This window comes from Diceros bicornis, chromosome 12 (assembly GCF_020826845.1).
Source record: "Diceros bicornis minor isolate mBicDic1 chromosome 12, mDicBic1.mat.cur, whole genome shotgun sequence".
NCBI classification, from domain to species: Eukaryota; Metazoa; Chordata; class Mammalia; order Perissodactyla; family Rhinocerotidae; genus Diceros; species Diceros bicornis.
This window is the reverse complement of record NC_080751.1, coordinates 75577738-75604646: the sequence shown is the minus strand read 5'-3', so window position 1 is coordinate 75604646 and position 26909 is coordinate 75577738. Positions and strand designations below refer to the sequence as shown.

The window sequence follows — 26909 nt, the reverse complement described above, 5'->3', positions numbered from 1 at the left end:
GGAGCCGCATCTCCAGTGCCATCGGCATAACAGGAGCAGGACCCAGCATAGATCAGCACACAGGGACAGCCCGAGGCTGACGGGAGACACCTGGTCACGAACATGCTCAGTGCTCCCCCACTCGCCTGCCCAAACTCCATGGCCCCGGGACACTGCCCAGGACGCACCCCAGCTCCAGAGAGCTGTGGACGAGTGGAGCCTGTGTGGACGGCCCCTCGGCCCCTTTTCTGGGCCAGGACACAGAAAATGAACAGACACCAGGCAACAAGGCCGTCCGAGGGCAGAGTTCCTGGAAGAATGAGCCAGGAGCCCGTGCAGCATGGCCTTGCTCATTTATTTCATGTTTAATCTCAAAAGAAAGACGAGTTAATTTACGAAAACAGAAAGATTTTTTTAAAGTGAAACTCCCAACATCCTTAAAGGAGAGAAGAGAAAGTGAGCAGTGACCGGGCAGACGCCAAGTCACGTAACGATGGCTCGCATCCCTAGCACGGTGTCCCGGACAACGCTTCCATCTGGAGCGAGGGGAGACCGGACTCAGGTGTGTGCTGTGCCGTCGGCAGGAGCTCCACCGTTATTCGTAAACGCTCGCACTAGAGGAAGCAAGGCTGGTTGTCCCGGAGAGGGAGCTCTTCGGAAAACTGATTACTTCCAGAAAGCTGCACGACTTCGAGAAACTGCCAGAGGAGGAGTCAGGATGGGTCAGAGCAGTATGTGATACTTCAGCGCCCGGGGCACCCTGTTGATGACCAGCCTCCCGTCGTAACTCAGAGAGGCGAACAGCCAGGGGTCGGCCGAGGACCAGTCCACAGCGTACACGCTGTCCTCGTGCTCCTCGTAGGTCGCGATGACGCTGTCCTGTGGGGGCTCCTGACTCCTGCAAGGCACCAGAGACATGTGTGAGCGAGGCAGGCAGGCCCTGCACAGGTCAGGCGACAGCGAGCCTCAGTCTCCCCACCTGCATGATGGAAAGAATCCCAGGGGCCTAGATTGGGCCGAGGGGGTCGCTCCTGCAGCGGCAGGAGCACGTAAACCCTCCCCGCGCCATGACGAGTGGCCTTCTGAAGTGGCTCATGGAAATCCATGTTTCACCTGGCAGCATTTTGTTTTCGATGGCTTTGGAACCGTGGTGATCTACGAGGCACCTCCTTGGTTCAGGGGACAGTGATGTTCATGGGGCTGAGTAAAGAATGATGAGAAGCTCCTGTGACGTCTGAGCGGAAGGGACCTGGGGGACTGGCCCGTGCAGCCCCTCACCATGTGGAGAGGCCGGGCCGGGCGTGGGGAGCCCGCTCAGGGCCAGACGGTGCAGAGCTGGCTGGAGCGAGGACACCCCCTCAGCCGGGAGGGAAGGAGCCTGCTGGTCCCGGCCCTGGGCTTTGCAGTGCCCTTATTTACAACACTGTCCCACGTCACCTCCCTTTAAACTTGGGTCACAGCTTTCCTTCCCTGGGAAACCTGACCAGGTGCCGCTCACATGCCTGACACCCACGTGTGAACATGAGCATCGAGGGCATCGAGGGCCTGCTGCTGGGACACCTCAGACTCTCTGTTCTGGGGGCTGACACCCAAACCCGCCCAGGTGCAGGGGCCACTCTCAACCTGGCATGGGCTCCTCAGGCACTTCTGCCATTTCACAGACAATTTCTACTCACGGTGCACATAGCGCCCTCAGTGCCCCTGGATTCTCTGCAGGGAGACGCGGCTTCTCCCCAAGACACGCCCGCCGTCCGCGTCCTGCCCTGTGCTCAGCTCTGTGCTCTGACCCACCCCGAAACGCATCGCCATGCCTGGCCTTCCCTGGAGGCGGCCATCCGTGCCCGCTGGGGCGTTGTTACCAACACCACCTACACATCCTCTTGGGGAAGTCTAGTCTCCTGAGTTCATGAGACCTACAGACAAGCCCCGGGAGCAGGACTGCAGGAAATCAGGGGACACCAAGCGCTGCTGTCATGGTGCCTGGCATGTCTGCCTGACACGAGCTCTGCCTTCCTCACGCTTCTCTGCAGCCGCCGTGTGGGGGCAGCGCCCGTGGATCACACAGGCGACCAGCCTTCTCCCCACAGGGAGGGATGGGACACGGACTCCACTGGGTCCTGAGCAGAGGACGGCAAAGAACACCACACCCGCTGCATGATGGGAGACCGCTGACTGGACCCACTGCAATTCTGTCTAAATACTGTGTTTCTAGTTGGAACAGAAAGACAACTGAGTCAAGAGACAGACGCATCAGTAGATCACCACTGGAGGAGGCTCCAACACAGCGTCTTCTCACAGGGCGGTCCTGGGCACAGCTCGGGTGGCAGAGAAGAATTCAGACATAGAACGGTGGAAAGAATCTCAGAATGCAAACCCCTGCTGTACTTGAGGGCTCACACTGTTCCACTCGACGCGTTTGTTCCAGAACCTCCTCCCTGGGGATCCAGGAGCCATGACTCTGTGGGGCATCTGAGTCGGGCTCACTCACGAGGGAGGACGCAGCTGCCACACACGAAAGTGAATCCACTCTAGACACAAGTGGCCTTCCCTTCTGACACCCACATCGCCAAGAGAAGACGCCGGGCTCAGCCCACAGCCAGGAGCCCCGGCACGGGACGGAGCACCCTGCTCTGCATTCACCAGGAGTGTGACCTGCCTGAGGCCCAAATCCCCAGGACCCCTATGTGTGAGCCCCAATTTGAAGAGATGGCCCCTGAGTGGATGCAATTAGGATCAGAAAACAGGGCATAGGAAAGAGTTTTTGGAAAATATACAACCAAGATGGTGCGACTGTGAAAACATGCATCGAGGTTTAGCACACTTTGTGTGGAGCAGACCCGGGACTGGGGCTCAGGGGGCTGGCCTGCGTCCCCGCCCTGCCACCAGCCAGCGAGGGCCAAGAGTCAACACCTGTGAACCGCACACCTCAAGTCCACACAGCGAGGAAGGACCCAGTAATGATCTCTCTCACAGGGACTATTATGAGGATCGATGGATACTGGTTTTCATGATCACTGAAGTTGAAGTTTAAAGACTAGCAACAGTCTTTAAAATCTTATGTACAGCGTTCAATAAGAAAATGGAAACACGGCGAACAGATACACATTTTAAACCACACCAGAAGGCGTTAGCTAACCTGACCAAACTGCAACGCCCCGCATCCTGGGTGCTAATCACCTCCAGGACCGCGGCTCCATGCCCGCAGTGGGGGTGCCACCCTAACCACACGCCGTCTGACACGAGCCCCCGGGTGCACAGCCAGTCTGCGAGAACAGGAAGCTCCCGCACCACCCAGGGCCACACGTGTTCTTACTTGTCCTCTGGACGGCGCTCCTCCTGGTCACTCAGGTCATCGTCGTCCACCAGATGGCCAAAGGGCTCGGAGGAGATGGACACCATGTTGGAGAGGATGACCCTGCTGTCACTGCTGCCCGTGAGGACGAGCTGGTCGTGTGAGTGGTTGTAGCGGACATTCCACACCCTGGGAGGCAAGGAGATGATTCTATCACCACCAGACAACAATCCCAAACCGCACGTCCTGAGGTGAGGCCGTTCCCAGCAGAAGGGCAGGCTCACCGCATGCTTCTCTAAAGCCTGCTCTTAAATCCCAGCAAACAGACGGACCAAAAGGGGGCGCAGACCTCAGAGGGAGAAGAAGGCTTACTGCTCAGTATTCCAGACTGGCTCTCTAAAGTCCTAAAAATAAAAATGCCCAGAAGCAAAAGAAGGGTTAGAGGTAACCTGCAACAGGAAGCCAAACCCCAGGCAACTTCTCGTGAACAGCTGCCATGGGGTCCAGGAGTGGATCTCTGGGCTTGGGGCGCTGGGCCCAGCTTTCCTCTGACACACACACGCCAGCGAGCTCAGAGAGCTGAGCCACCCGCCATGCACGGGTCTGCGGGCCCAAGGGGCAGTGGAGAGTGCCCTCACAGCCCGCAGGCAGAGGCCGGGAGGACGTGAGTTTCTCCTCAGACTGCAGTCATTACAGCAACTTACTGAATTTGTCAAACTGTACACTAGCATTCTGGGTTTTTTAAACTTCCTGATTGCAGAAACAATATGGCTTCTGCTAAGTAATGCAAAGAATTCAGAGACATGGACCACAGAAGGTCTACAATGTGCCCCTTCGGCCTGAGCGAGGACTCCCAATAGCAGCTTGGCTCTTCCTCTTCTAGACGTTTCCTCTGCAGGCGCACACACACACACGCATGCAAGCACACACATGCACACAAAGGCACACACTTACAGACATACAAGCATTCACATGCATGCACACAAGCACGCACACAACCATGCACACAGACATATGCACACACAAGCATACACACGCACACACACAAAAGCACACACACTTCATTTGAATAAAAACTGGCTCATACTATGCACACCATTCTATGACTTGACCTCTTTCACTTACTTAGCAAAAAGTACCCAGCATATGGTAAACATTCAGATAACATTCTGAGGAGAATGACCGATCTTGGGCACTCTCCATATCTGTACACAGGCCATTCCTCACGCTCTTCAACAGCGGCACCATCCTCAGTGCATGGATGTCACTGGATTGACTTAACCAATCCCCTATTGATGGGCACTTGGGCGGTTTCCAGCCTCCCTGCATTGCAAACAATGCCTCGTGAACATCTGTACACGTTTATTTTTGCATATTTGAACCGGCACTATTTCAAGAGAAAACAGAATCTAATGTTTTTCTTCTTTTCCTACGTTTATAAAATCACAAACATTCAGATTTGGAATTAGTGTTTCTTTAGGAAAAATAAAACTGGGTTGATTGAATGATTCACAGCAGCACAAACTAAGCTGGTTTGTGCCTTTCCAAATGGTAGAGTAATTAGCAAAATAAATTACATAATCCCCTCTTCCCTAAAGCAGCACACAAAGAAGTCGCTACCAGTGGGAATGCTCCTCCAGGGTCTTCACAGGCTCAGTGACATTCCGAGTGTCCCAGAACTTCACCTTGCAGTCATCCCCACAGCTAGCTAAGTAGTACTGCTTGTTGGGGTTGAAGTCGAGGTCCCGCACCAGCTGTCCGTGGGCGTTCTCTATGCAGTATATCTGGCTGTGGGAGAAAGAGAGAAGAGCGTACATAACACGCAGTGGGTTATGAAAAGCTGCTGACTCTGCAGACTCGTACGTTTCTCAGACCCCATCTAACGCCCAGCCCTGGAACTAACAGCTAGTTCCCTGACGGCATCCAGCCTGGGGCTCCCCCACTCGAGAAGGCCAGGCTCAGACACCAGAAGGGGCTGCGGACCAGGGAGCCTGGTGCCCCACCTCGGCACCTCTCGCAGCGGTGACACAGGCTGCGGTTTCTCCAGGAGCGCATCTGTGGTCCTCGGCAAGCTGTGCAAGTGATGCTGGTTTGTGGTTGTCAAAAAACGTGACTTGGAATCTCAAGAATGAGAGCGAGCCAGAGGGACGGTGACTGCCATGGAGAGGCAGAGACAGACTTTTGGAAAGGACACCTGACAAATTCCTGGCAGGATGCAGTGAGAAAAGAAAAGAAAAACGGACGGGGGGAAGGTAGAATACAATGCTGTTGGAAAAGCTACCACAACAATGACGGAGACAGTGTTCATCACGGCCGGGCTTGTCCTTTATCCATTCACACCACCGCAGATGCCAACACTGGGGGCGCCTTCACCATGCTCCAGTGCAACCCCCCCGATCCACACACCGGGACGCGGGCGAGGAGTGGAATCAGTCACACGGCTGTTTAAGGTACATGTGCACACACACACACACACACACAAACGCATAAGCACAAATGCACGAGCACATGCACACACATGTGTACACATCTGCATCTGCACGCACACACACACACCTAACTGAAGCCCTGACTCCCGCTGCTCCTACAGGGTCTGAAATCAAACCATTCCGTCTATGATATCGGCTCCTTCTGACGTCACAAACCCAAAACAGAGCGGCAGGTCCTCCAGTGAGGCTGGACTGTGGCCAGAAATGGAAGGCCTGCACCAGTCAGGATGGGGCAGGGCCCACTCTGCCAGGCCCACCGTCCGCTCCTGTGACGTCTCTGTCTGCACCACCCTCTCCATTGCCTCCCTCAGGTGTAACTTCTCTCTCCCACAATCACTTAATCTCTTCTCGATTCTGAAGACCATCACCACGTACTGCCTTCATGTTTCTCTCCTCTCCAAGCTCAGTCCTCTTCATCTTTTTCCCTTGTGTTGGATTTTCCAGCCCTAAACCATTTATAAATCTTCAACTGGTTTTTATATCTTGCAGCTTTCCAATACCCTAATATTTTTTCCTAAAATAAGATACCCCAAACCTTAAGATCTTCCAAGTGAAACAGGAAAACATATAAAATTTTAAATCTGGCAGAGTCCTAAGGAACTGGGTGGGCAGTCACATATGCACGGAGTATTTACCAGGGGTCACTCCATGCTCCGGTGGCAGCAATTGTAATACAAAAGTATATGATCTAGAAGAAACACCAAGAGCACCGTGTCTAAATAACAACCACAGCTGTTTGCAGAAGCAGCAGCAACAGTCGACGAGAGGAGCCATGGTGCCCCTGCGCTGCCCACCATCCCAAAGAGACGACTGGGCACAAAGGTGACTACAGGACATCACCCCCAAAGCCACGTCTGTTATCGCTGTGTCTAACGCCAGTCTTTGAGTTTCTTCTTTAGATACTGAAATTCTTCACATCCTTTAAAGAACAATGAAAACAGAGGAACGACGGCGACAGGACCTGGAGAGATGTGCTCCAGATGTTCCTTGTGGTCTGCGTCCACGGCTTTCAGCTTCTGACTGTGAAACCACACAAGTCCTTGGTGCAGATACACACATGCTAGAAGTGGTGACTGATTATTTATTAGCCTAGAGTTTTCAGAGGGGCCACGGAACCAAATTTAAAGTTGTGTCCCTACCCTTGAAGGCAACACAGTTATTTTGTGATATCCTGTCTTTGCAGCTTAGTGATAAATTATGGTGTGCTGAGGGGATAAACTGTATCTTAAAAAAGGTTGCACGGGCTCCCGTTGCCATGACAACAGATGTGCACACCATCATTCTTCTGCCTATCAAAACCACACCTGAAAGAGAAAAATTGCTCTTATTTGTTCCATTAGAACTGCTGGCTGTTGCGTATAATGACTTAAATGACAAACTATGATTATCCAATAGGTGTGTACCTTAAAGGCACAGAAATGGTCACAGACAACTCTGTAACTTAACCAGGGGACTGTAACTCTCAGCTTGTGGGTGCTAACCACGGAGACCGAGAGCCGGCGGCCGCCGGTCCATTCGTGAGGGGTTGCAAAAGCCCCATCTTCATTTTCATTATAAAACGCCACCGTGAAGGGACATCCACGTGGAACATTAAACAACTGACCGAGGAATGACGGTCCCACGACAATGGATGTGCCAGCTCAAGTTGGGGTGGAGAAACAGAACGAGGCTATGATTTCCCACAAACACGAGAGCAAGAGAGACAAGCCACATGCCTCCGACACCTCTGACTCGGGGATGAAGAGGGGACAGAGAGGGGAGGCTCCCAGGGCGCGTCCGTGGGTTCATGGCAGTCACTGACCTCATGCTCCGCGTGTCCCACCCTCGGACGGCCGTGTCGTTCGCTGTGGCCACCTGGGTGCAGTTGTGATGCGGGCTCCAGCGTCCTGAGGTGAACTTCAGCTGGCCCTTCCCTTCCAGCGACGCTGAACTGGCCAGCTGTGAATTTGGTGATGTTTTCAAAGGAAGAATAAAAGAAAAGTAATTTGAACTCTTTTCAGAGAATTTAAGAGGATATCCTATACTCATAGGATATTATCGAAAATTATTAGGAAGCTCTGCCTTTGGTTCCTTCCCTTAAAATGCAAGAATGTTTGAACCTCATTTGGGAAAAATGGTAAAACTGAGCACAGCAAAAACCAGAAAGCATTTTTTTTTTTGCTGAGGAAGACTCGCCCTGAACTAACATCTGTTGCCAATCTTCCTCTTTTTTTTTTGTTTTTTTGCTTGAAGACGACTAGCCCAGAGCTAACATCTGTGCCCATCTTCCTTAATTTTGTAGGTCAGACGCTGCCACAGCATGGCTGACGAGTGGTGTAGGTCCGCGCGTGGAATATGAACCCGCAAACCCGGGCCGCCGAAACAGAGCGCGCTGAATTTAACCACTACACCACAGGGCTGGCCCCCAGAAAGCACATTGATAGACCTCTATGAAACGGGACTTGCAAGTGTGTGATTAGAGATAATCTGCTCGAACTTGAAGACAACAGGATGACATAATGCAAACACCTGGCCTTTCCCGAAGACAGAGACACAGCAATTCCAGACGACAGAGGAACAAACAGGTGCAACCTGATCAGACATTGTTCTCAGTACGCATCCCCCCTCGCTCCTGAGGATCTCTAAATCCGTTACATGGAGGCGAATTAACCTCACAGGTAATGAGAAGACCTCGAGACACCCACGGGGACTGTCTCTTGGGGTGCAAATCTCCACCTCCTGAGCATCAGAGGGGCCCCTAGCTATGTGCCTGGGAGACGAGCTCCCTCCTGGCCTTATTCACCTCCTGCCCCACCCAGCTGCCCGCCTGGGACTCTACGCACAAAGGCGTATCATACTGGCTACATTGTCATCTCCATTTCTGGTCTGATATCTATCCACAAGGTGACTCCTCGAGGCAGGGAAAGCACCACGGGCCCGTGTCTGTGGCTCTCTCTGCCACACGTCCCCCCTGGATCCCAAAGCGCACATGAGCTCACCATCACTTCAACACCAGCCTCTTTCTTAGGAGACCTGGAGAAGGGACTTGGAGGCATGCCGCCGTAGCTCTGGAGAGAGGCCTGAGGGAGGGTTAAAGGAGGTGCTAGGGGCAGTAAGCGTCCCTTTTGACCGTCCTGGGTCCTGCGGCCCCATCTCCGTGCTTTATGGGGGACCCTGCAGCACAGGTGCAATACGAGCGCCCAGACCCAAGATGGACAGGCCTGGGGCGGCCCCATGGAGCGAGCGGTCAGCATAAAGGAATTTGACTGGAAACTCAGGGGAAAACATCCCCTTTCTTCTCCAGAGAGACTTGCCCAGGTGAAAAATATGACAGTGGTGACATTTTTAAAAAATGATTTTTCAGCATGAATCCCTTTTATTCTAGTAACACTGCAGTAAGAGGTCACGGACCGAGGGCATGCTGACCGCCCAGCAGGAGAAGCATTTCACCTCTTCTCTCAACTTGTCCCAGAAAATCTTTCTCCAAAAAATCAATTTTCCTGTTTTCTTGATTTAGCATATTATGTGGACGATGAGTCTCCAGTCCCAGCACATCACGGCCTCGCTCAACTCCTGCCTCACATGTCCCTCCCATGGGGGCTGAAAGGCCTGAGGTTCACGAGATGAGCGGCATGTGTGTCTGTGCAGGAGCACTGGGCAGAGGATGGCAGCGCCTGTGCAGGAAGCTGGGACAACGACGACCATCTCCAAGGAAACACGCACACGGGCGGCCCGAGACTGGGCGCGGCCGGCAGTCGATGCTGATGCTGCCACCATGCGCCTTCCAGGCTCATGGGAGCCCTGCTGGGCCCAGCCCACTGCCCACTCCCCACAACCCAACGATGTGGTGAGGAGTCAGAGCAGGTCTCCTTGGAAGAGCTGGAGCTTTTGTTTTACAAAATTCCAGTGCAAATGTCTGTCTGCCGCTACACAGATCAAGCGCGACTCACTAATCCTCTCTCCACACAGTGAAAGGGCAATTTCTGTCCCACGCAAGAAATCTGGACCACGTTCCTACTCGCGGGGGACACGATGCTAGGCATGGCAGCGACAGAGAGGATGAAATAGGAACGATTACTAGAACGCGGGGTGGGAGGAAAGCGCAGGCCCAGCATCTGGGGACTCGAGGGGATCACATTCATACTGCCTGAGGACAGGGAGGCTCCAGGAGCAGCTGTCATCGAGACAGGCCTGGGGGGCCTGGAATGCAGAAGGCACAAATGGCAGGCAGCGTGGCCGAGGGCAGAGGCAGAAACCAGAACAATGAGAGAGCCGCGTCTGAGGGCAGCAGAGCTCCCCGGGCTAAGGACAGCGGGGTTCAGCGGGAAAGGGGGCTGTGGCAGTGACCGCCAGCCCACACGTCTGCAGGGAGGCCTCGGCGGCACTGCGGGGACAGGACACACAGCAGCGCCCTGCCGGGGGAGACACCGGGCGGCAGCGTGGGCAGAAGCGCAGGCCAGGGCCAGAGGCCAGGCAGGACGTCAGGAAGCACAGAGTGACTGCGGAAACGGGGAGGAGGCCGCCCGGCGAGGCAGGGCCTGGGTGCCCCCCGTCCCTGCAGCACTGGCAGAGCAGGCCACAGCCCATGCCTGCAGCAGGGAGGGCCACAGAACGTGAGAACCCTGGGGTCTGAGCGCACCCTCAGGAACCACGCACATCGGGTTTTACAGCTTCTCTTTCTTTCCTGTCTTTGCAGCAGAGGAAATTCACTCCAGGTGCAGGGTGCACGGCTGGGGAAGCTTCGCCTGGGTCATCACGGAGAAGCTGAGCACCGGCGACCACAGAGGGGGGCCTGGTCCCTACGTGCAGCCCAGAGGGGACGCGCAGAGCGTGCAGGCCATCACACCGGAGCCACCACAGGCCACGGAGGAGAAGGAAATGGTGGGGGGTCCTCAAGACGTGGGACCCAAACCCTCAGCCACAGGAAGGAGGTCAGTAACAGCCCACTTGGGAGGAGGTCAAAGCAGATCCTTCCCATAGCAGGGACGGGACAGAGTTACCTAAAGAGGAGGGTGAGTGGCAACACCCTCTCAACCACTGAAAACGCTTCTAGAATGCACAGTACCTCAGACACGGGAGAGCTCCCTTCTGGCTTTAACTTCTCCAACTCACCCTTAGGGTCAATGTTTTAACCTCCACATAGACAACGTGAGCTAAGAAATATTTTTGTAGTATCCTCATTAGGAAGAACATTAGTCAAACACAATTTTCAAGGTGCTATTTCAGTTTTCTGAAGACTTACTTATCAAGCTAATGATTATTCATTGATCACACCAAAACGCTAAAATATATGTATAAGATCAACAAGCGGGAATATAAAAAGGCTGAATATATTTTCTAACTAATCAACATTCAGTGTTCTAATTAATTTTCTATCAAACAAATTGATTCATTATCAAACTCTTCAGAAAGATAAAACATAAGGTCATAGCTTTAGGAAACCGGTAATGTAAGTTCAACGGAGTGAATTCTCCAAAAGGCTGGTGTGGGAAGACACCATAAAACCATCCCAAAAAGAGATAATCTGTAACCTTGAGCAAAGCAACCCAAGCTGGATCCTTGACAGAATGACACTGTCACCAAGCTCTCTGCAGTAATATCTCCGTCTAAGTCCATCAGGACTCCCTGAGAGGTTAACTTGGCAAAACAAAGCACTGTCTGCTTCCAAAACCCGCAGTGTGTAAAGGTATTCTGAACTCTAGCTGGTGGATGATTCCAGATTTCTGAAACAATAAGTTAGTTAATTAATTAATCCATCAACCAACCAGCAACCAACCATGCAACCATCAACAAGTATTTACTGAGTGGCCCCGGGTTCCTGCTGAGTGCTACCAGGGACAGGGAGGCAGACGAGGGTCAGGCAGCCTCTCAGCTCTGGCCCACTCACTGCCTGGCTGCAGAGGCGAATGCACTCAACAAAAGGAAACACATAAGTGGGGTGGTAAAACCAACAGAACTGGTTATCAGCCACTGCATGGTCACATCCTAGTTAGATCATCACAGGCACATGATGTATACACTAATATCCCCATTTTACAAGGAGGAAACCAAGGCACAGAGAGATTAAATAATAGTACGATAAAAAAACCAGCTAGCGAGTAGCAAGGCCAGGGTAAAAGAATAATGTAATTTTAAACAGATTTCAGAAAAGCAGAACTCATCCAGCTGGAGCAACCAGAGAAAGGTTTAATGAGGACTCAGAACTCGAGAGGGCATGAAGGCTACACAGAACTCAGGAGTAAGGTACTCCTGCGAAGACAAAATCATCAACGAAGCAGAGAGACAGGAGACATGAACACACGACTGGACAGGGTGCATGCTGGGAGTCAGAGACTAACGGACAGGCCAGGTGGTGTTGACTCAGTCGGGCAGAGGAGTCGGCCATCGGGGTGTCCTGGAGCTGGGGAAGACTCACCTGTCAGCTGAGGAGGCCGGAGGCAGAAGCGTCTGTGGCAGGCAGCGTCTAAGGCAGCCCCACCGCGCCACCCCTGGTCTTCACGGCCTGCGTGATCCCCACCCCTTGGGGAACTGGCTTCTAACCAAAAGAATGCCTCAACGCTGAGGGTGTCCCATGGTTGGATTATACGAGATTCTGAGTCTGTCTCCCTGAATTTGGTGAAGCGAGCTGCCACGCTGCAGAGGCCCACAGGGCAAGGAACTGAGGGCGGCCTCTGGCCAACAGCCTGGAAGGAACCCAGGCCCTCGGTCCAGCTGTGTCAGCTGACACCTAAACGGCAGCCTCATGGGAGACGGTACTAACGCAGATGTGAACAAAAGAACACGCCTTCTAAGCAACAAAATGCTGACCCGCGCTGTCAGGAGCGGTTCACGCAGCACGTTTAAGAAGAGTCTCAGCACGAGATTCCCAAAGACAAAGCGGCTCTCCCTGCAACCAAGGCCCAGGGCCGCCAGGGCCCGCGGACCCAGAGAGGGAACGCACCAGACTAGAAGTCCCTGCTGACCGCCATGGGGGTGACGGACAACCCGTCAGGAAAGTACACGCCACCGTCCCACCTTCTGGAAGGAGAACAGCAAGGCCAGGCAATGGCAGGGCTGTGGCTTCAGAGCGCGGGAGACACGACGCACCCCATGCAGACAAGTCCCACTGTGTGCCCGCGCCCCTGAACCGCCAAGTGGGAGCAGCTGGCTTGTGCAACAGCCGTGACCTGAGCCCCTCTTCCACCTGTCAGACTCTGCACAGCTCTGCATCGCAAGCCCCTTCCCACCCCCAGGGACTAAGAGACTGCTCTAGGCCAAGTATGAGAACTTGTTCCCCTTGCCAACGACCGGTTTAGCAGGGACACGTGGTCGTGTCTGACAAGGGCACAGAGGGACTTCCAGGAAAGGCTTTCCTTACAAACAGAGGGAGATACAAGGAAGAACTTGGCTTTCTCTTTGTTGATGTTGTGGGAGTCTGGATGTGATGGCTGGAACTACTGCAGGCACCTTGTAGTCATGACAGGAGACAGCAGTGTCAAATGGATATGGCAGAGCAGAAACATGCAAACTAGGTGGGTCCTTGATATTGTGGAGACACTGAATTAACCAACCCTGGAGTCGTTTTACTTCCACGTTTCTTGTTACACCAGATAATAAAACTTCCCAATTCTTTAAGTCATTTCTTGTGTCCTGCAGCCAAACACATCCTAACCAACACTCCTACAATGTCCATTTGAGATGACACTAACAGAGGGTTCCTACAGGTGTGGGAACACCCCTTGCCTCTGTCAGGCTAGGAATTCCAGCCCCAGCTTTGAACACAAACCCCCTTAAGCTGGAGGCCCAGCTGTGCTTCCCAGTGAGTGACCTTACTTAGTCTCTTTGCGGCCTGGCTAAAGAGTCCAGACAGTGCCTGGGGTTCCAACCCGCCTTCAGGGGTAAGAGCGGAAGGGAGGGGGCTGTCGCTACGTTCTGGACCACAGGGTGAGTCTGTCAGAATCTGATGGGGTGGTGGTGGGAACAAGATTCCGCAAGATAGCCCGAAGCCCACTGCTGCCTTTACGACAGGGAAGGAAAAGAAGAGGAAGAAGGATCTGACGGAGAACTGGGCTCACCGCGGGAGGACACTCGGCTGCCGAGGCTTGTGTTCCCAGATGCCAGGAGCTGGCACACAAGGGGCCTGGAGGAAGAGTGGAGGTGGGCCCTGCCACCCCCACCCCATGACGCCCAGGGTCACAGGGACGGGCCTGCCCCCTTTCCCCTGAGTGTGGCTCACACGGGACCTACAGACCCAGTGGGGCTGGCGGGCTCCCACACCCCACCAAGGACTCTGTCCCCTGGGAGGAAGTGCTCCAGGTTCCACAGAGCTGATGTGTGAGGGTTTTGAGAGCAGACCCAAGCTCTCTTCACAGAGAAAAATGTGTGTCCTACACCCATAACTGCGGGCTTGACCTCAGCTCTATGCTCAAAACTACAAAGGTTGTAAGAGCACATTTAAGTTTTGTGACCAAGATGGACTGGAATATAACAAATATTTCTGTCATACCAATTAGACACTAGTGATCTGTTGGAGAGATAGATCTAATTATAGTTGATTCTTTGGAGAGAGAAAACAATCTTGTTTGAAGAATAACAAGGGCTGAAAACACTGAGAGCCCTGCAGTACTTAAAGCACACCGTGTCCTTCATGTGTGAATTGTGATTATCACTGGCTGACCTTGGGGAGAGTAATTTAATTATGAAGCAAACACAGGCTGCTTTTTGGTATCTCAATTTCTCTCCTCTGTACCTCTTGCCTCTGTACTAGAATCCTATTGGGTGACCTGATCCTCAATTGTAATCCAGTTGTGGAAAGCATGTATTATAGCCACTCCATCCCTCCTTGTATTCATGCTTCCTTCCCTCCCTCACTCCCTCTTTCCCTCCCTCCATCCATCCACCTACCCACCCACCCATCTACCCATCCACCCATCCACCCACCCATCCACCCATCCATCCATCCACCTATCCACCCATCCAATCACCCATCCATCCACCCATCCACCCATCCAACCATCCACCCATCTACCCATCCACCCACCTATCCATCCATCCATCCACCCATCCACCCATCCAATCACCCATCCATCCATCCATCCATCTACCCATCCACCCATCCAATCACCCACCCACCCATCCATCCATTCACTCACCCACCCATCCATCCATTCACCCATCCACCCATCTACCCATCCATCCATCCACCCATCTACCCACCCACCCATCCACCCATCCACCCACCCATCCATCCATCCACCCATCCACCCATCCAATCACCCATCCATCCACCCATCCATCCACCCATCCACCCATCCATCCATCCACCCATCTACCCATCCATCCATCCACCCAACAGGTATGTATCAATTTCTTGCCATGCACCAGACACTGTGGAGGATGCTGTCCTCACATAAAGTCCACTGTTAAATTGTCCTACTTTACAGATGTGGACATTGATCTCTACCTTACAGATGTGGACACTGAGGCTTAGACAAGCCAAGCAACTTGCCCAAAGTCACATTTTGTGTGAGTGGGTGGCAGAAATGGGACTTGATTCTGGAGCTCGGAATGCTGCCTGGACTCCCGGAGGACTCACAGCCTTCAGCCTCTCCCTCTTATGTCTCGTGGCCTGCAGTACTCCCCTCACCTTAGTCACTGGGCCCCGCCTGTCCCAGCCTATTTCAGTGAAACCTGAGAATTTAAATTAAAGGCACCACCTATACACTATAACTGAATGGCAAACTACAAAAAGGCAGAGGCTGCATCTGTGTGCAAAGGCCCAGTCATGCATCACACTTCCAACAGCTCTTGGACGTGGTAAGAATTCAAACCCTGGTGCCGATGGTGGGCGTGCGTGGAACCTCCCAGGTTTAGCAGCTGCTTTTTCTGAAATATACTCAGTTTTTAAGACGTATGATTACTCTTTATTACCAGAAAGAAATCTTTGGAGAGCTTGGGAAACAAGCACTCACTTGCTAGACACCAACACCTAGCCCATTCTGGTTTTTAATGATTTTTTTCCAAGATCTAACTGGAAGATTAAAAAAATACCAGCTGTCTTCAATAATTACAAAATCAAAAGATACATGTAGCTATTATGCTGTGATATTAAGATATGCAACTTGGTAAAATTACAAAATGCCGTGTTTTTCTTAAACATCATGGCTTTTTAAAAAAAAAAACAAATATCTTAAAACATAAATTCAAATGACTGCTGTCTGAAAGCTGTGGCTCTAAAGGTTCTATTTATTTTAGTGACGCAGATACTTCTCAGAATGTTTTGGAATGCCTTTTTATGAATCTCACAAGAAAACCAGTTTTCACTGAGTTTTAACATGTTTTCCACTAACCAGCTTTACAAAGTTTGGTTAACTATCTTATTGACCAGATTTTGCTCCAAATAACTTTTGACTGTTTCCAAACATCAAATCCACTGTCAGAGGACAAAATGTGACTGACTATCCATGATATTCAAATCTGAGCCACAAGTTCTGGAGGAGGCAAGCAAGGCGTGGGCAGCACAGGAGCCCCCAGGAAAGACTTTCGTGGAGGATGGGCCGGAATCAAACCTGAATTGCATCCCAGATCTGTCACTCAAACCATGCCACCTTCAGAAAGCCCCTTGAGCTTTACTCTTCTCATCTGTCAAGTGACCTGAGGTCTGTGTGCTTGTTTAAAGGGACTACTTTAAATTAGGGAGGAATGACGATGTGTCAAAATGCTTCATGAGTCCTGGTCACACATGGGGTCACCCCCCAGGCACGCTGTAGGTGCTGTGGGGAGTCCCAGGGAGCCCTCTGTCTCCTCATCCACACGGGTCATCTGCACTTGCTGATGACGACCAAAGTACAGGATGGATTCCACACCGACCGGGCACTTAGAGCGCTAGGACTTTTCTAATGAGGCTGTGAAAGAGTTGCTATATTCTCCAAGATCTTCAGACATCGTAGGATTGGAAGGGAGGACACCTAATGGAGGGGCAGTGACCTTCAAATTCTCTTCAGGGACGTCTGCTGCTGGAAGCAGCAGTGCTTCCAGTGGGGTAAATGCACTTTTCTCTGTTGCTCCCACTAAGTACAACAAAAGCCCTGGGCTTCATACATGAAACAAACATAAGGAGACTCTGGAAGGTGGAGAGAAGGCCGACCAGCGAGGGGCCCTGGGGCCCGAGGCCCCTTGGGGCTGAGGGTGGAGGGCCTGTGCCTTCTTTCCCGCATGTCCCAGACTTGGGCTGAGGAAGCCGCAACCTGGAAACAGTGGTGGGTGCAGACCCCAAAAGCCCCACAAACGCTGCTCCCTCCAGCCCAAGGACTGGGAAGGGCAGCCTGGCAATACAGAAAGCTTCCAGACAATGACTGCTCTGCTCCACCAAACACCACAGAAAGCAGCGTGTCTGCACTCCACCGGAGACAGCGAAGGCCCTCGCCTTCTGTCCTCGCCCAACCCCCGCCAGGGAAGCCTACAGGGATCTTCCACCAACATTCCCTCAAAATGGACTGAAACGGACTGAAATGTAAAATGCAAACTATAAAACTCTCAGAAAAAAACACAGGAGAAAATCATCAAGACCCAAGGCTAGAGAGTTCTCAGCCCTGACACCAACGACAGGATCCACAGAAGGAAAACTGACAAATGGACTTTACCAAAGGGAAAACCTTCCAGACAAGGGACTATTACTCAGGGCTAAAAACAAAGAGCTGTCAAACAATGAAAAGACACAGAGGAAACTTAAGTGCATATTACCAAGTGAAAGAAGCCAATCTGAGAAGCCTACATGCTCTACGATTCCAACTCTATGACATTCTGGAATAGAAAACATTATGGCGACAGCAAAAAGATCAGTGGTTGTGAGGGGTTGGGGGGAGGGATCAACAAGCGGAGCACAAAGGTTTTAGGGCAGTGACAATACTCTGTATGACACTACAATGACCATCCATGTCATTGTACATGTGTCCAAACCCGTGGAACGTACACCACCAAGAGTGAACCCTACTGTAAGTGTGGACTCTGGGTGATGATGAGGTGTCCATGGAGGTTCATCAGCTGTAACAAATGTACCCTCTGGTGGGGATGTTGGTAAGGGGGAGGCTGTAGGTATGTAAGAGACAGGGTGCATGGGGAATCTCTGTACCCGCATCTCAATTGTGCTGTGAACCTAAATTAACTGTTCTAAAAAATAAAGTCTATTTAAAAAAAAAAGACAATGAAAACTTTTGCTCCGTGAAAGATCCTCCTGAGAAGATGAAGAGACAAGTGAGAGAATGGGAGAAAATCTTCGCACACTACTGCCACATCCCAGGAGCAAGGATGTAAAAGTGAAGGAAACGTCCCCTCATTCAGGAACACTGTCCAGAAGCCGAGGAGACCATTTCCACCCACGTCCATTTGTCCAGATCCACCACGCTGCAAGGGAGGCTGGGAACACAGTCTTTGTCCAGGGTGGTGTCACCGCAGAGGACAGAAGTGCCAGGCACGTCCCTGCGACTATCTCGACAACGCAGGGATGGGCCCTCTCGACTCCAGGCAGGGAACGGCGTCTGAGACGAGTTGGTTTCCATGGCCACACTGCTGATGGACAGCAGGCCAACAACTGAACCCAGCCTGTCAGGCCTCAGACTCTAAGTTCTAAACTTTAAGACCAACTAAAGGGGTTAAACCAACTGAACAAGCCTCTTGCTTTCCGCCCTACCACATGTGGCTGACACGCAAGCTGCGAGGAAGGTGGGGGTCATGCCTGCGACGAGGGGCGATAACCAACCCGCGTGAGGGCGGGGGAGCAGGGGCCTAGGTCCCCAGGGTCCCGACTCGCTGCCTCCACTCGGCCTCAGAGCAGCTCAGCTTCTGCTCAGCACTCTCTCTTGTCCCCAAACAACAAACACGTTTTCTATCTCCAGGCATAGCAGACACGACTCTAGTTGCATTTAATGATTTTCCTTCACTACGAGCTTCTCTCCCATTTTGTGTATTTGATCCTTTTGTGGAACGTTTTAAACTTTGGATTAGAAAATTTCTAAAAAACACTGTGCCCTTGCAGCCCATTCTCTTCCTTCAAAGAGGTGTTCCTGTATGGAAACGCCTCAGGCCCTGTACCACCGAGCAGGGGCGATCTGGGTTCATCTTCCAGAAGCTCCTACAGTGATGTGTGTGCAGAAGGAAGAGGGCAGTCGATCCTCACGGCAACCTTCCCTCCTTTTGCCCTGCCACTCGCTGCACCTTGAAAGAAGCTATTTATTTCCATAGCCAGTGAAAGCCGCTAGACCCTAGAGATGAATGAGCACAGATCAAAACAGGGAGGCATCCCCTCTGCCTTCATCGGGCTCTGGGACCCCACGGAACCTCCCCCTCCAGACCTCCCCTGGGCTCTGCTAATGATTATAAATGGCAAAGAACCTCCAATTTAATTGCAAAAGGTAATGATGCAGTGAGCATAAGATTAGATTCACCACAGAAGGCAATATCCTCAAACAGTAAAAAAAAGTTGAGGAGCTGGGTGTGAAGATGGCCGAAATCGATAGGAAGGTTTCGGTATGAAATCCTGCGGCAGAGGGTCACAAAGTGATATTGACAGAACTGCTGACAGCGGATAAAAAAGGGGGAGAGAAAACTAAATTGGTCTCTGCAGAAAATAAGTTACAGATTAATCACCCCACCGTAAAATCATTCTGAGATGACTGAGGGCCTGAAGACGCGTCCACAGTTTGATTACAGGACGGGACTGTAGAGTCGGGGCAACGAGAGCCTGCTGAATTCTAATGTACGTGACTGGAGGTTTATTTTCTCCCTGCCATTCTCCTGCTAATCAGAGCGGGGCAGGTACTCACAGGGCTCTGTGTGGCATCTTCTCAGCTGAGCCCTCCACCCCAAGAATCTCCCCAAAGCCTGCTGTGAGGCCTGGCACTTCACCAGGAAAGTGTTTTCCCGTTCTGTCTTTAAACTGACAGCTACACAAGAACACCTCACTGAAGTCCAAGTTGGAGGAAGGGGGCAGGAGGGGGATTCCCTTCATCTCTGACCAGACTCCCCAGCAAGCCCCCTAGAGGTGGGAGACGATGAAGGTGTCTCCGCCCAGACCTGCAGGGGCCCAGGGAGCAATCTGAGGCACTACGTTTTCTTCAAGTTCCCTGTTTTATCCTAAGAGTTTGGGTAAAATTTGCATTCTATTCCATGATATAGAGATATGTCTTATTTTTTTAAATTTTAATAAAAATAGTGATTTTTTCCCCTTAAATATTATTTATTTGCTATAAAAACAGGCCAACTCTTAATTTCACATTGAAGGCTACGAGACTCTCTTCTGACCATGCAGAGTTTTAAAACTTTAACAGGGCCCTTCATATTTTAAAGTCTGACTTCTATGCCACATATTGATAATGATAAATCATGACTCACGTCATCTCTTCAACTCAGAGGGGTGAAGAAAGGAGTTATTAATATTGTAAGGGACCATGAGGGGAAAGAGCTAAATAAGCATCACAGGTACAGAGAAATATAAGACAAGACCACCACGAAGAAATGTGTCCCAGACACTATTCGCGACTCCCTCTCGATGGTGTGCAGCAATTGGGTCTCCCCATGTATGAGTGACATTATGTGCTTTATCATTTCAGATTTTTTTATTTTTCTCTCTGAAGTTGTTACTTTGACATAAACAAATGCAATGAAATTATTAACACGTAAAAATCACATTTTAAAAGAGGAAATTGTAAGGAATCAAATATAAAAATGTATATATACCAATCAATAGAATACTTACCCCATGAAAGACAAAGTATTTAAAGCAATGAATATTTGAAAGCAAAACAGGTTCCAAAGAAAGTCAGTGCTAAATAGGAACAGGTCTGAGAAGGAACGGCGCTGGCGGGAATTGAGAAGATGCAGCTACCCCCGCCCCGGGTGACTAACACGGAGGGTGGCGCGTGGGCCACCGGACGGGATGGTGAGACGGCCTCCCACGGGTCCAGCAGTCCAACGACCAAGCGTACAGGAGCAGCTGATATGTCTGATGGCCGAAACCCTTAGGCCTGTGCACCCGTGAGTGAAAGGAAGGAAAGCTGCAAGGTCACCGGGTCACAGTCTATCGCCATGTTTACAACTCATGCAGAGACTTGAAAAAAGCTAGTCAACACCCTGAAGTCAGTATTTTACGACTGCTCCTACCAGTATTTTATGACTGTTAAAAAGGGTGATTTTACACAACTGAACAACAAAAAAATAAACAACCCGATCAAAAAATGGGCAGAGGAAATGAATAGACACTTCTCCAAAGAAGATATACAGATGGCCAATAGGCACATGAAAAGATGCTCAACATCACTAATCATCAGGGAAATGCAAATCAAAACAACACTAAGATACCACCTCACGCCCGTTACAATGGCTATAATCACCAAGACAAAAAACAAGTGTTGGAGAGGATGTGGAGAAACAGGAACCCTCATACACAGCTGGTGGGAATGCAAACTGGTGCGGCCTCTCTGGAAAATGGTATGGAGATTCCTCAAAGACTTAAAAATAGAGATGCCCTATGACCCAGCCATCCCATTACTGGGAATCTATCCAACGAACCTGAAATCAACAATCCAAAGAGGCTTATGCACCCCTATGTTCATTGCAGCATTATTCACCATAGCCAAGAAGTGGAAGCAACCTAAGTGTCCCTCAACTGACGATTGGATTAAGAAAATGTGGTATATATATACAATGGAATACTACTCAGCCATAAAAAAAGACAAAATCGTCCCATTTGCAACAACATGGATGGACCTGGAACGTATTATGTTAAGTGAAATAAGCCAGAAAGAGAAAGACAAACACTGTATGATCTCACTCATATAAACCAACACATGGACAGAGAAAACTGTACTGTGGTTACCAGGGGCAGTGGGGGTGGGGGGTGGGCACAAGGGGTGAAGGGAGTCATATATATGGTGATGGACAAACAAAAATGCACAACCCAAAATTTCACAATGTTAAAAACCATTAAAACATCAATTAAAAAAAAAAAAAAAAACCACTTGGGGGTGTGTTTACCAGTTGCCTGACAATCTAAAGGTGAGTACTGATGGGCATCTGCCCTACTGGGAGACATCAGAAGAGCCTTTTGCCCACTAGAAGATAAAACCAAAGATAACTGGTCTAATACTGAAATATGCACATCATACAGGAAACCAAGTAATTAAAAACAGACAGGGGATAGAATGGCTGAGAGAAGGAAGGAAAAACGCTATTCGAAGATTAAGCTTCTAAGAATAACAGAACTTTCCTTTAGAATAACAGAATTTTCCTTTACAACTTCATGGATACAAAATGGTAATGTCTCAGAGGGTTTGACTTCTGAATGAAAACATATAAATTTTTGAAATCAATAAAAATCTAAATAAAAAAAGGGTGATTTTAACTCAACAGACTTTGAAAATCCATTAATTAAAAAGACAATACACTTGAAATAGACGAATATACTTTTGGATATCCCGCCACCTCCTTTGGACAAATTGTGGCAAAAGGGAGGAGTTTTGTCAACTTTCAGGGTTCTGTGCCATATCTGTTCACGGCTCTGAGGCCCCAATCCTAAAAGGCTCTCACCCACAAGAGCCAATCACTCAACCATCACCTCATCATCATTCAATCATCATTCAGTCATCATTTCATAATTAACATCAAAATTCCAAACATATACAAATCAAGAAGTGTGTTCTGAATTCAGCAGAAAGGTACAATGGAAAAAACACAAACATCGAACACTGTGTAATTCTTGTTACTCACCACGGCCTGGCTGGAGCTCTCCTGCAGATCCCACAGCAGGATGTGGTTGTCCGCCAGTGAGATGACTTTCTTCCCATCTCCCGTGGGCTCCCACACGACACTGAGAGAAGGAGAAGTGTCAGATATCAACATGGACATTTGAGAGGCGCAGACTTGTTGCTAAGGGCTTTTACACAAATCCTTCATCAACCAGCAAGGCCTCTTCCTGGCCCATCGCCACCAGCTGTGTTTACCAAGTGCCTTATTTGATGACACTGTGCAGGCATTGTGTTATCTCTGCTGAGGACAGAATGTCTGTCCTGTCCCCAGATTCACCTGGTGTTAGAAGGTGGGGCTTCTGGGAGGTGATCAGGCTTAGATGAGGTTGTGAGGGTGGGGCCCCATCATGGGATTACTGCTCTTATAAGGACTGACACCCAAGTATGAGAGAGCTCTCTGTCTCTCTCTGTTTCTCTACCTCAGTATCCCCCGACCCCCCACAGGAACACACAGCAAAAGGCAGCCGCCTATAAACTGGGAAGAGAGTCCTTACCAGGACCCTACCAAGCCGACCTCTGATCTCAGACTTCCGGCCTCCAGAATCGTGAGAAACACACGTTTCTGTGATTTAAGCCCCAGTTTGTGGTGTTTGGCCCGGCAGCCGAGCTGACTGCGACACTTGCCGACACATCTTCCCGTGACTGACTCAGGACGCAGAGCTGACCAGCTCTGGACAGTGAGACTCGGAGGGGCCTGCCGGGGGCTGGGTCTAAGGAGGCACAGGAAAGACGCTGTGATTGTGGAAAGGATGCCCACGTGTTTTGTAGCCATCTCCTCACCAGCCCAAGGATGCGGCCCATGTCCTGGTGGAGATGTGAGGCAGAGCTGAGAGCAGAGCAGAGAAGGGGCGTCGCAGCCCCGATGTACGAGGCTGACAGTTGGTCTGCCTGTGATATCAGATAATTTCCTTACATTTCCCCCAATTTAGTCATAGTTTCCCATTATCTGCAGCCAAAACCATCCTAACTGATACAATGCATATCTGAATAACTAACAAAAGACCAAAAATCATATCGCCTCTGTGGTAACGCCATGAAGAGATCAAGAATTTTTCAGTTTCGTCACAAGTATGGACTTCTGTTTCCCCTGATGAAATTCTTAAAGTGCTTATAAAGAGGAGAATTTCATTTCACGTACTCTAACCTGCAAGTTGCTGAAGACATCAATAAAGAATGCACTATTTCTTTTACACACAGAACACAATACTGACTGATTGGGGCATCCTCACGTGCACCTCCCTCATACCATCTTTCAAGACTGTCAATGGAGCTATTATTACTTTTAATCACAACAGTAATATAATATAATTCAAATCCACAATTTCTCTCTCATTCAGTTTAAGAAACGCACACAGAGTTCATAGCACCATGACCACAGGTACCTCACTCCTACATCAGACAAAGAGCTTACTGCATCTTTTCTAATAACAATTAAAAATGCACAATATCCGGTAAACAAAATCAAACCACAATTGCTGAAAGAGATGCCAAGAAATGTGGTTCTGAAATCGGCTGTTCCTATTCTGTTAAAATAACAGCCAACTGGCAAACTTAGCAGAGTTCAGACAACTGACAACGAATGCCCAGGGGAAGTGCAAACAGGGAGAGAAGACGGAGAAGGACAAACACACCCTCGTCCTGGAGAGGACAACGTCATCTGCTGGACGTTTTCTGTCTCAGCCCGCTCGGGCTGCCACGGCAAGATCCACGGACCAGGAGGCTTACACAGCAAACGCCGGTTCCTCACAGTCAGGGAGGCTGGAAGGCCATGAGCACGGCCAGGTTCTGGTGAGGGCCCTTCCTGGATCACAGACAGCCGCCCTCGGGCTGCGTCCTCATGCGGCACAGAGCAGAGAGACGAAGCCCTCGTGTCCCTTTTATAAGGGCACTGATCCTCACAAGAGCTCCACCCTCGTGACCTAATTATCTCCCAAAGGCCTCATCACCAAATACCTACACATCGGAGATTAGGGTTTCAACATATGAATTTGCGGGGGACAAAAAAATGCAGTCCATATACTATATATTAGGGGCAATAAATTTAGATTGATTTATAGGCTCCTCACCAGATCACACTTATAAATTATGCATGCCCCCTCCCCAACACACACGCCTGAAAGCCAGGACAAGGACTACCTGCACTGCTGTGGTGGTGAATTCAGTGAGCAAGACCAGTCTGCGGGTCATTGCACAGACATACGGAATTTTTAACAGAAACTCCAGAAAGCCAGATTCCCAGCTAACTAACAAATCACAAGATAAGAATTAGCTCATTTGATGCCAAAGATTGACGACCTAATTATGATGTGAAGTGAACAGCTTATAGGTCATCCACGTCTTTCCCCCAGACCATTTTTATTTTTTTATTGTGAAATTTTTGTTGTACATTATTGTTTATCAGTCACCATATAAGTGCATCCCTCCACCCCTTGTACCCACCTCTCACCCCCCTAGCCCCTGGTAACCACCAAACAGTTCTATCTGTCTGTGTATCGGTTTATCTTCCACATATGAGTGAAATAATGAACTGTTTGTCTTTCTCTTTCTGGTTTATTTCACTTAACATAATACCCTCCAGGTCCATCCTTGTTGTTGCAAATGGGAGGATTTTGTCTTTTTTTACGGCTGAGCAGTATTCCATGGTATATATATATACCACATCTTCTTTATCCAATCATCAGTTGAGGGACACTTGTGTTGCTTCCATGTCTTGGCTATAGTGAATAATACTGCGATGAACATAGGGGTGCATAAGCCTCTTTGGATTGTTGATTTCAGGTTCATTGGGTAGATACCCAGTAGTGTGATAGCTGGATCATAAGGTATTTCTATTTTTAATTTTTTGAGGAATTTCTATACTGTTTTCCATAGAGGCTGCACCAGTTTGCATTCCCACCAGCAGTGGATTAGGGTTCTCATTTCTCCACAGCCTCTCCAGCATTTGTTGCTTTTTGTCTTGGTGATTATAGCCATTCTAACAGGTGTAAGATGATAATCTTAGTGTGGTTTTGATTTGCATTTCCCTGATGATTAGTGATGTTGAGCACCTTTTCATGTGCCTATTGGCCATCTGTATATCTTCTTTGGTGAAGTGTCTGTTCACTTCCTCTGCCCATTTTTGGATTGGGTTGTTTGTTTTTTTGTTATTCAGTTGTGTGAGATCTTTATATATTATGGAGATTAATCCCTTGTCAGATATATGGTTTGCAAATATTTTTTCCCAGCTGATAGGTTCCCTATTCATTTTGATCCTAGTTTCATTTGCCTTGTAGAAGTTCTTTAATCTGATGAAGTCCTACTTGTTTATTTTTTCTTTTGTTTCCCTTGTCTGAGTAGCATGGAATTCAAAAAGATAGCTTTATGGCTGATGACGAGTAGTGTACTACCTATATTTTCCTCCAGGAGTTTTATAGTTTCAGGTCTCACCTTCAGGTCTTTGATCCATTTTGAGTTAATTTTTGTGTATGGTGAAAGAAGATGGTCTACTTTCGTTCTTTTCCAAGTGGCTCTCCAGTTTTCCCAGCATCATTTACTGAAGAGACTTTCCTTTCTCCACTGTATGTCCTTAGCTCCTTTGTCAAAGATTAGCTGCCCATAGATTTGAGGTTTTATTTCTGGACTTTCAATTCTGTTCCATTGATCTGTGTGTCTGTTTTTGTACCAGTGCCATGCTGTTTTAATTACTATCGCTTTGTAGTATGTTTTGAAGTCAGGGATTGTGATGCCTCCAGCTTTGTTCTTTTTTCTCAGGATTGCTTTAGCTATTTGGGGTCTTTTGTTGCCCCATATGAATGTTAGTATTCTTAGTTCTATTTCTGTGAAGAATGTCCTTGAGATTCTGATTGGGACTGTGTTGAATCTGTAGATTGCTTTAGGTAGTATGGACATTTTAACTATGTTTATTCTTCCAATACAAGTGCATGGAATATTTTTCCATTTATTTATGTCATCCTTGATTTCACTCAGTAATGTCTTATAGTTTTCATTGTATAGGTCTTTCACTTCCTTGGTTAAATTTACTCCTAGATATTTTATTCTTTTTGTTGCAATTGTAAATGGGATTGTCTTCTTGAGTTCTCTTTCTGTTAGTTCGTTGTTGGTATATAGAAATGCAACTGATTTCTGTAAGTTGATTTTGTACCCTGCCACTTGGCTGTAGTTGTTGATTATTTCTAATAGTTTTCCAATGGATTCTTTGGGATTTTCCATATATAAGATCATGTCAGCTGCAAACAGCCAGAGTTTCACTTCTTCGTTGCCTATTTGGATTCCTTTTATTCCTTTTTCTTGCCTAATTGCTCTGGCCAGAACCTCCAGTACTGTGTTGAATAAGAGTGGCAAGAGTGGGCACCCTTGTCTTGTCCCTGTTTTCAGAAGGGTGGCTTTCAGTTT

The 26909-nt window shown here is 49.4% G+C and overlaps 1 protein-coding gene across 3 annotated transcripts in view; it reads right to left on the bottom strand.

Moving 5' to 3' along the window:
- Window positions 1-313: 313 nt before the first annotated feature.
- EIPR1 (EARP complex and GARP complex interacting protein 1) overlaps window positions 314-26909 on the bottom strand; it is a 145593-nt gene continuing 118997 nt past the window's right edge. For all 3 annotated transcript variants that reach the window (XM_058551855.1, XM_058551856.1, XM_058551857.1), the window contains 5 exons: window positions 22480-22579; window positions 7562-7698; window positions 4892-5059; window positions 3293-3460; window positions 314-877 (listed from right to left, as the gene is read on the bottom strand). In XM_058551855.1, coding sequence (XP_058407838.1) covers window positions 703-877; window positions 3293-3460; window positions 4892-5059; window positions 7562-7698; window positions 22480-22579 — 748 coding nt within the window. In that variant the 3' untranslated portion in view covers window positions 314-702. The remainder of the gene's footprint in view (window positions 878-3292; window positions 3461-4891; window positions 5060-7561; window positions 7699-22479; window positions 22580-26909) is intronic.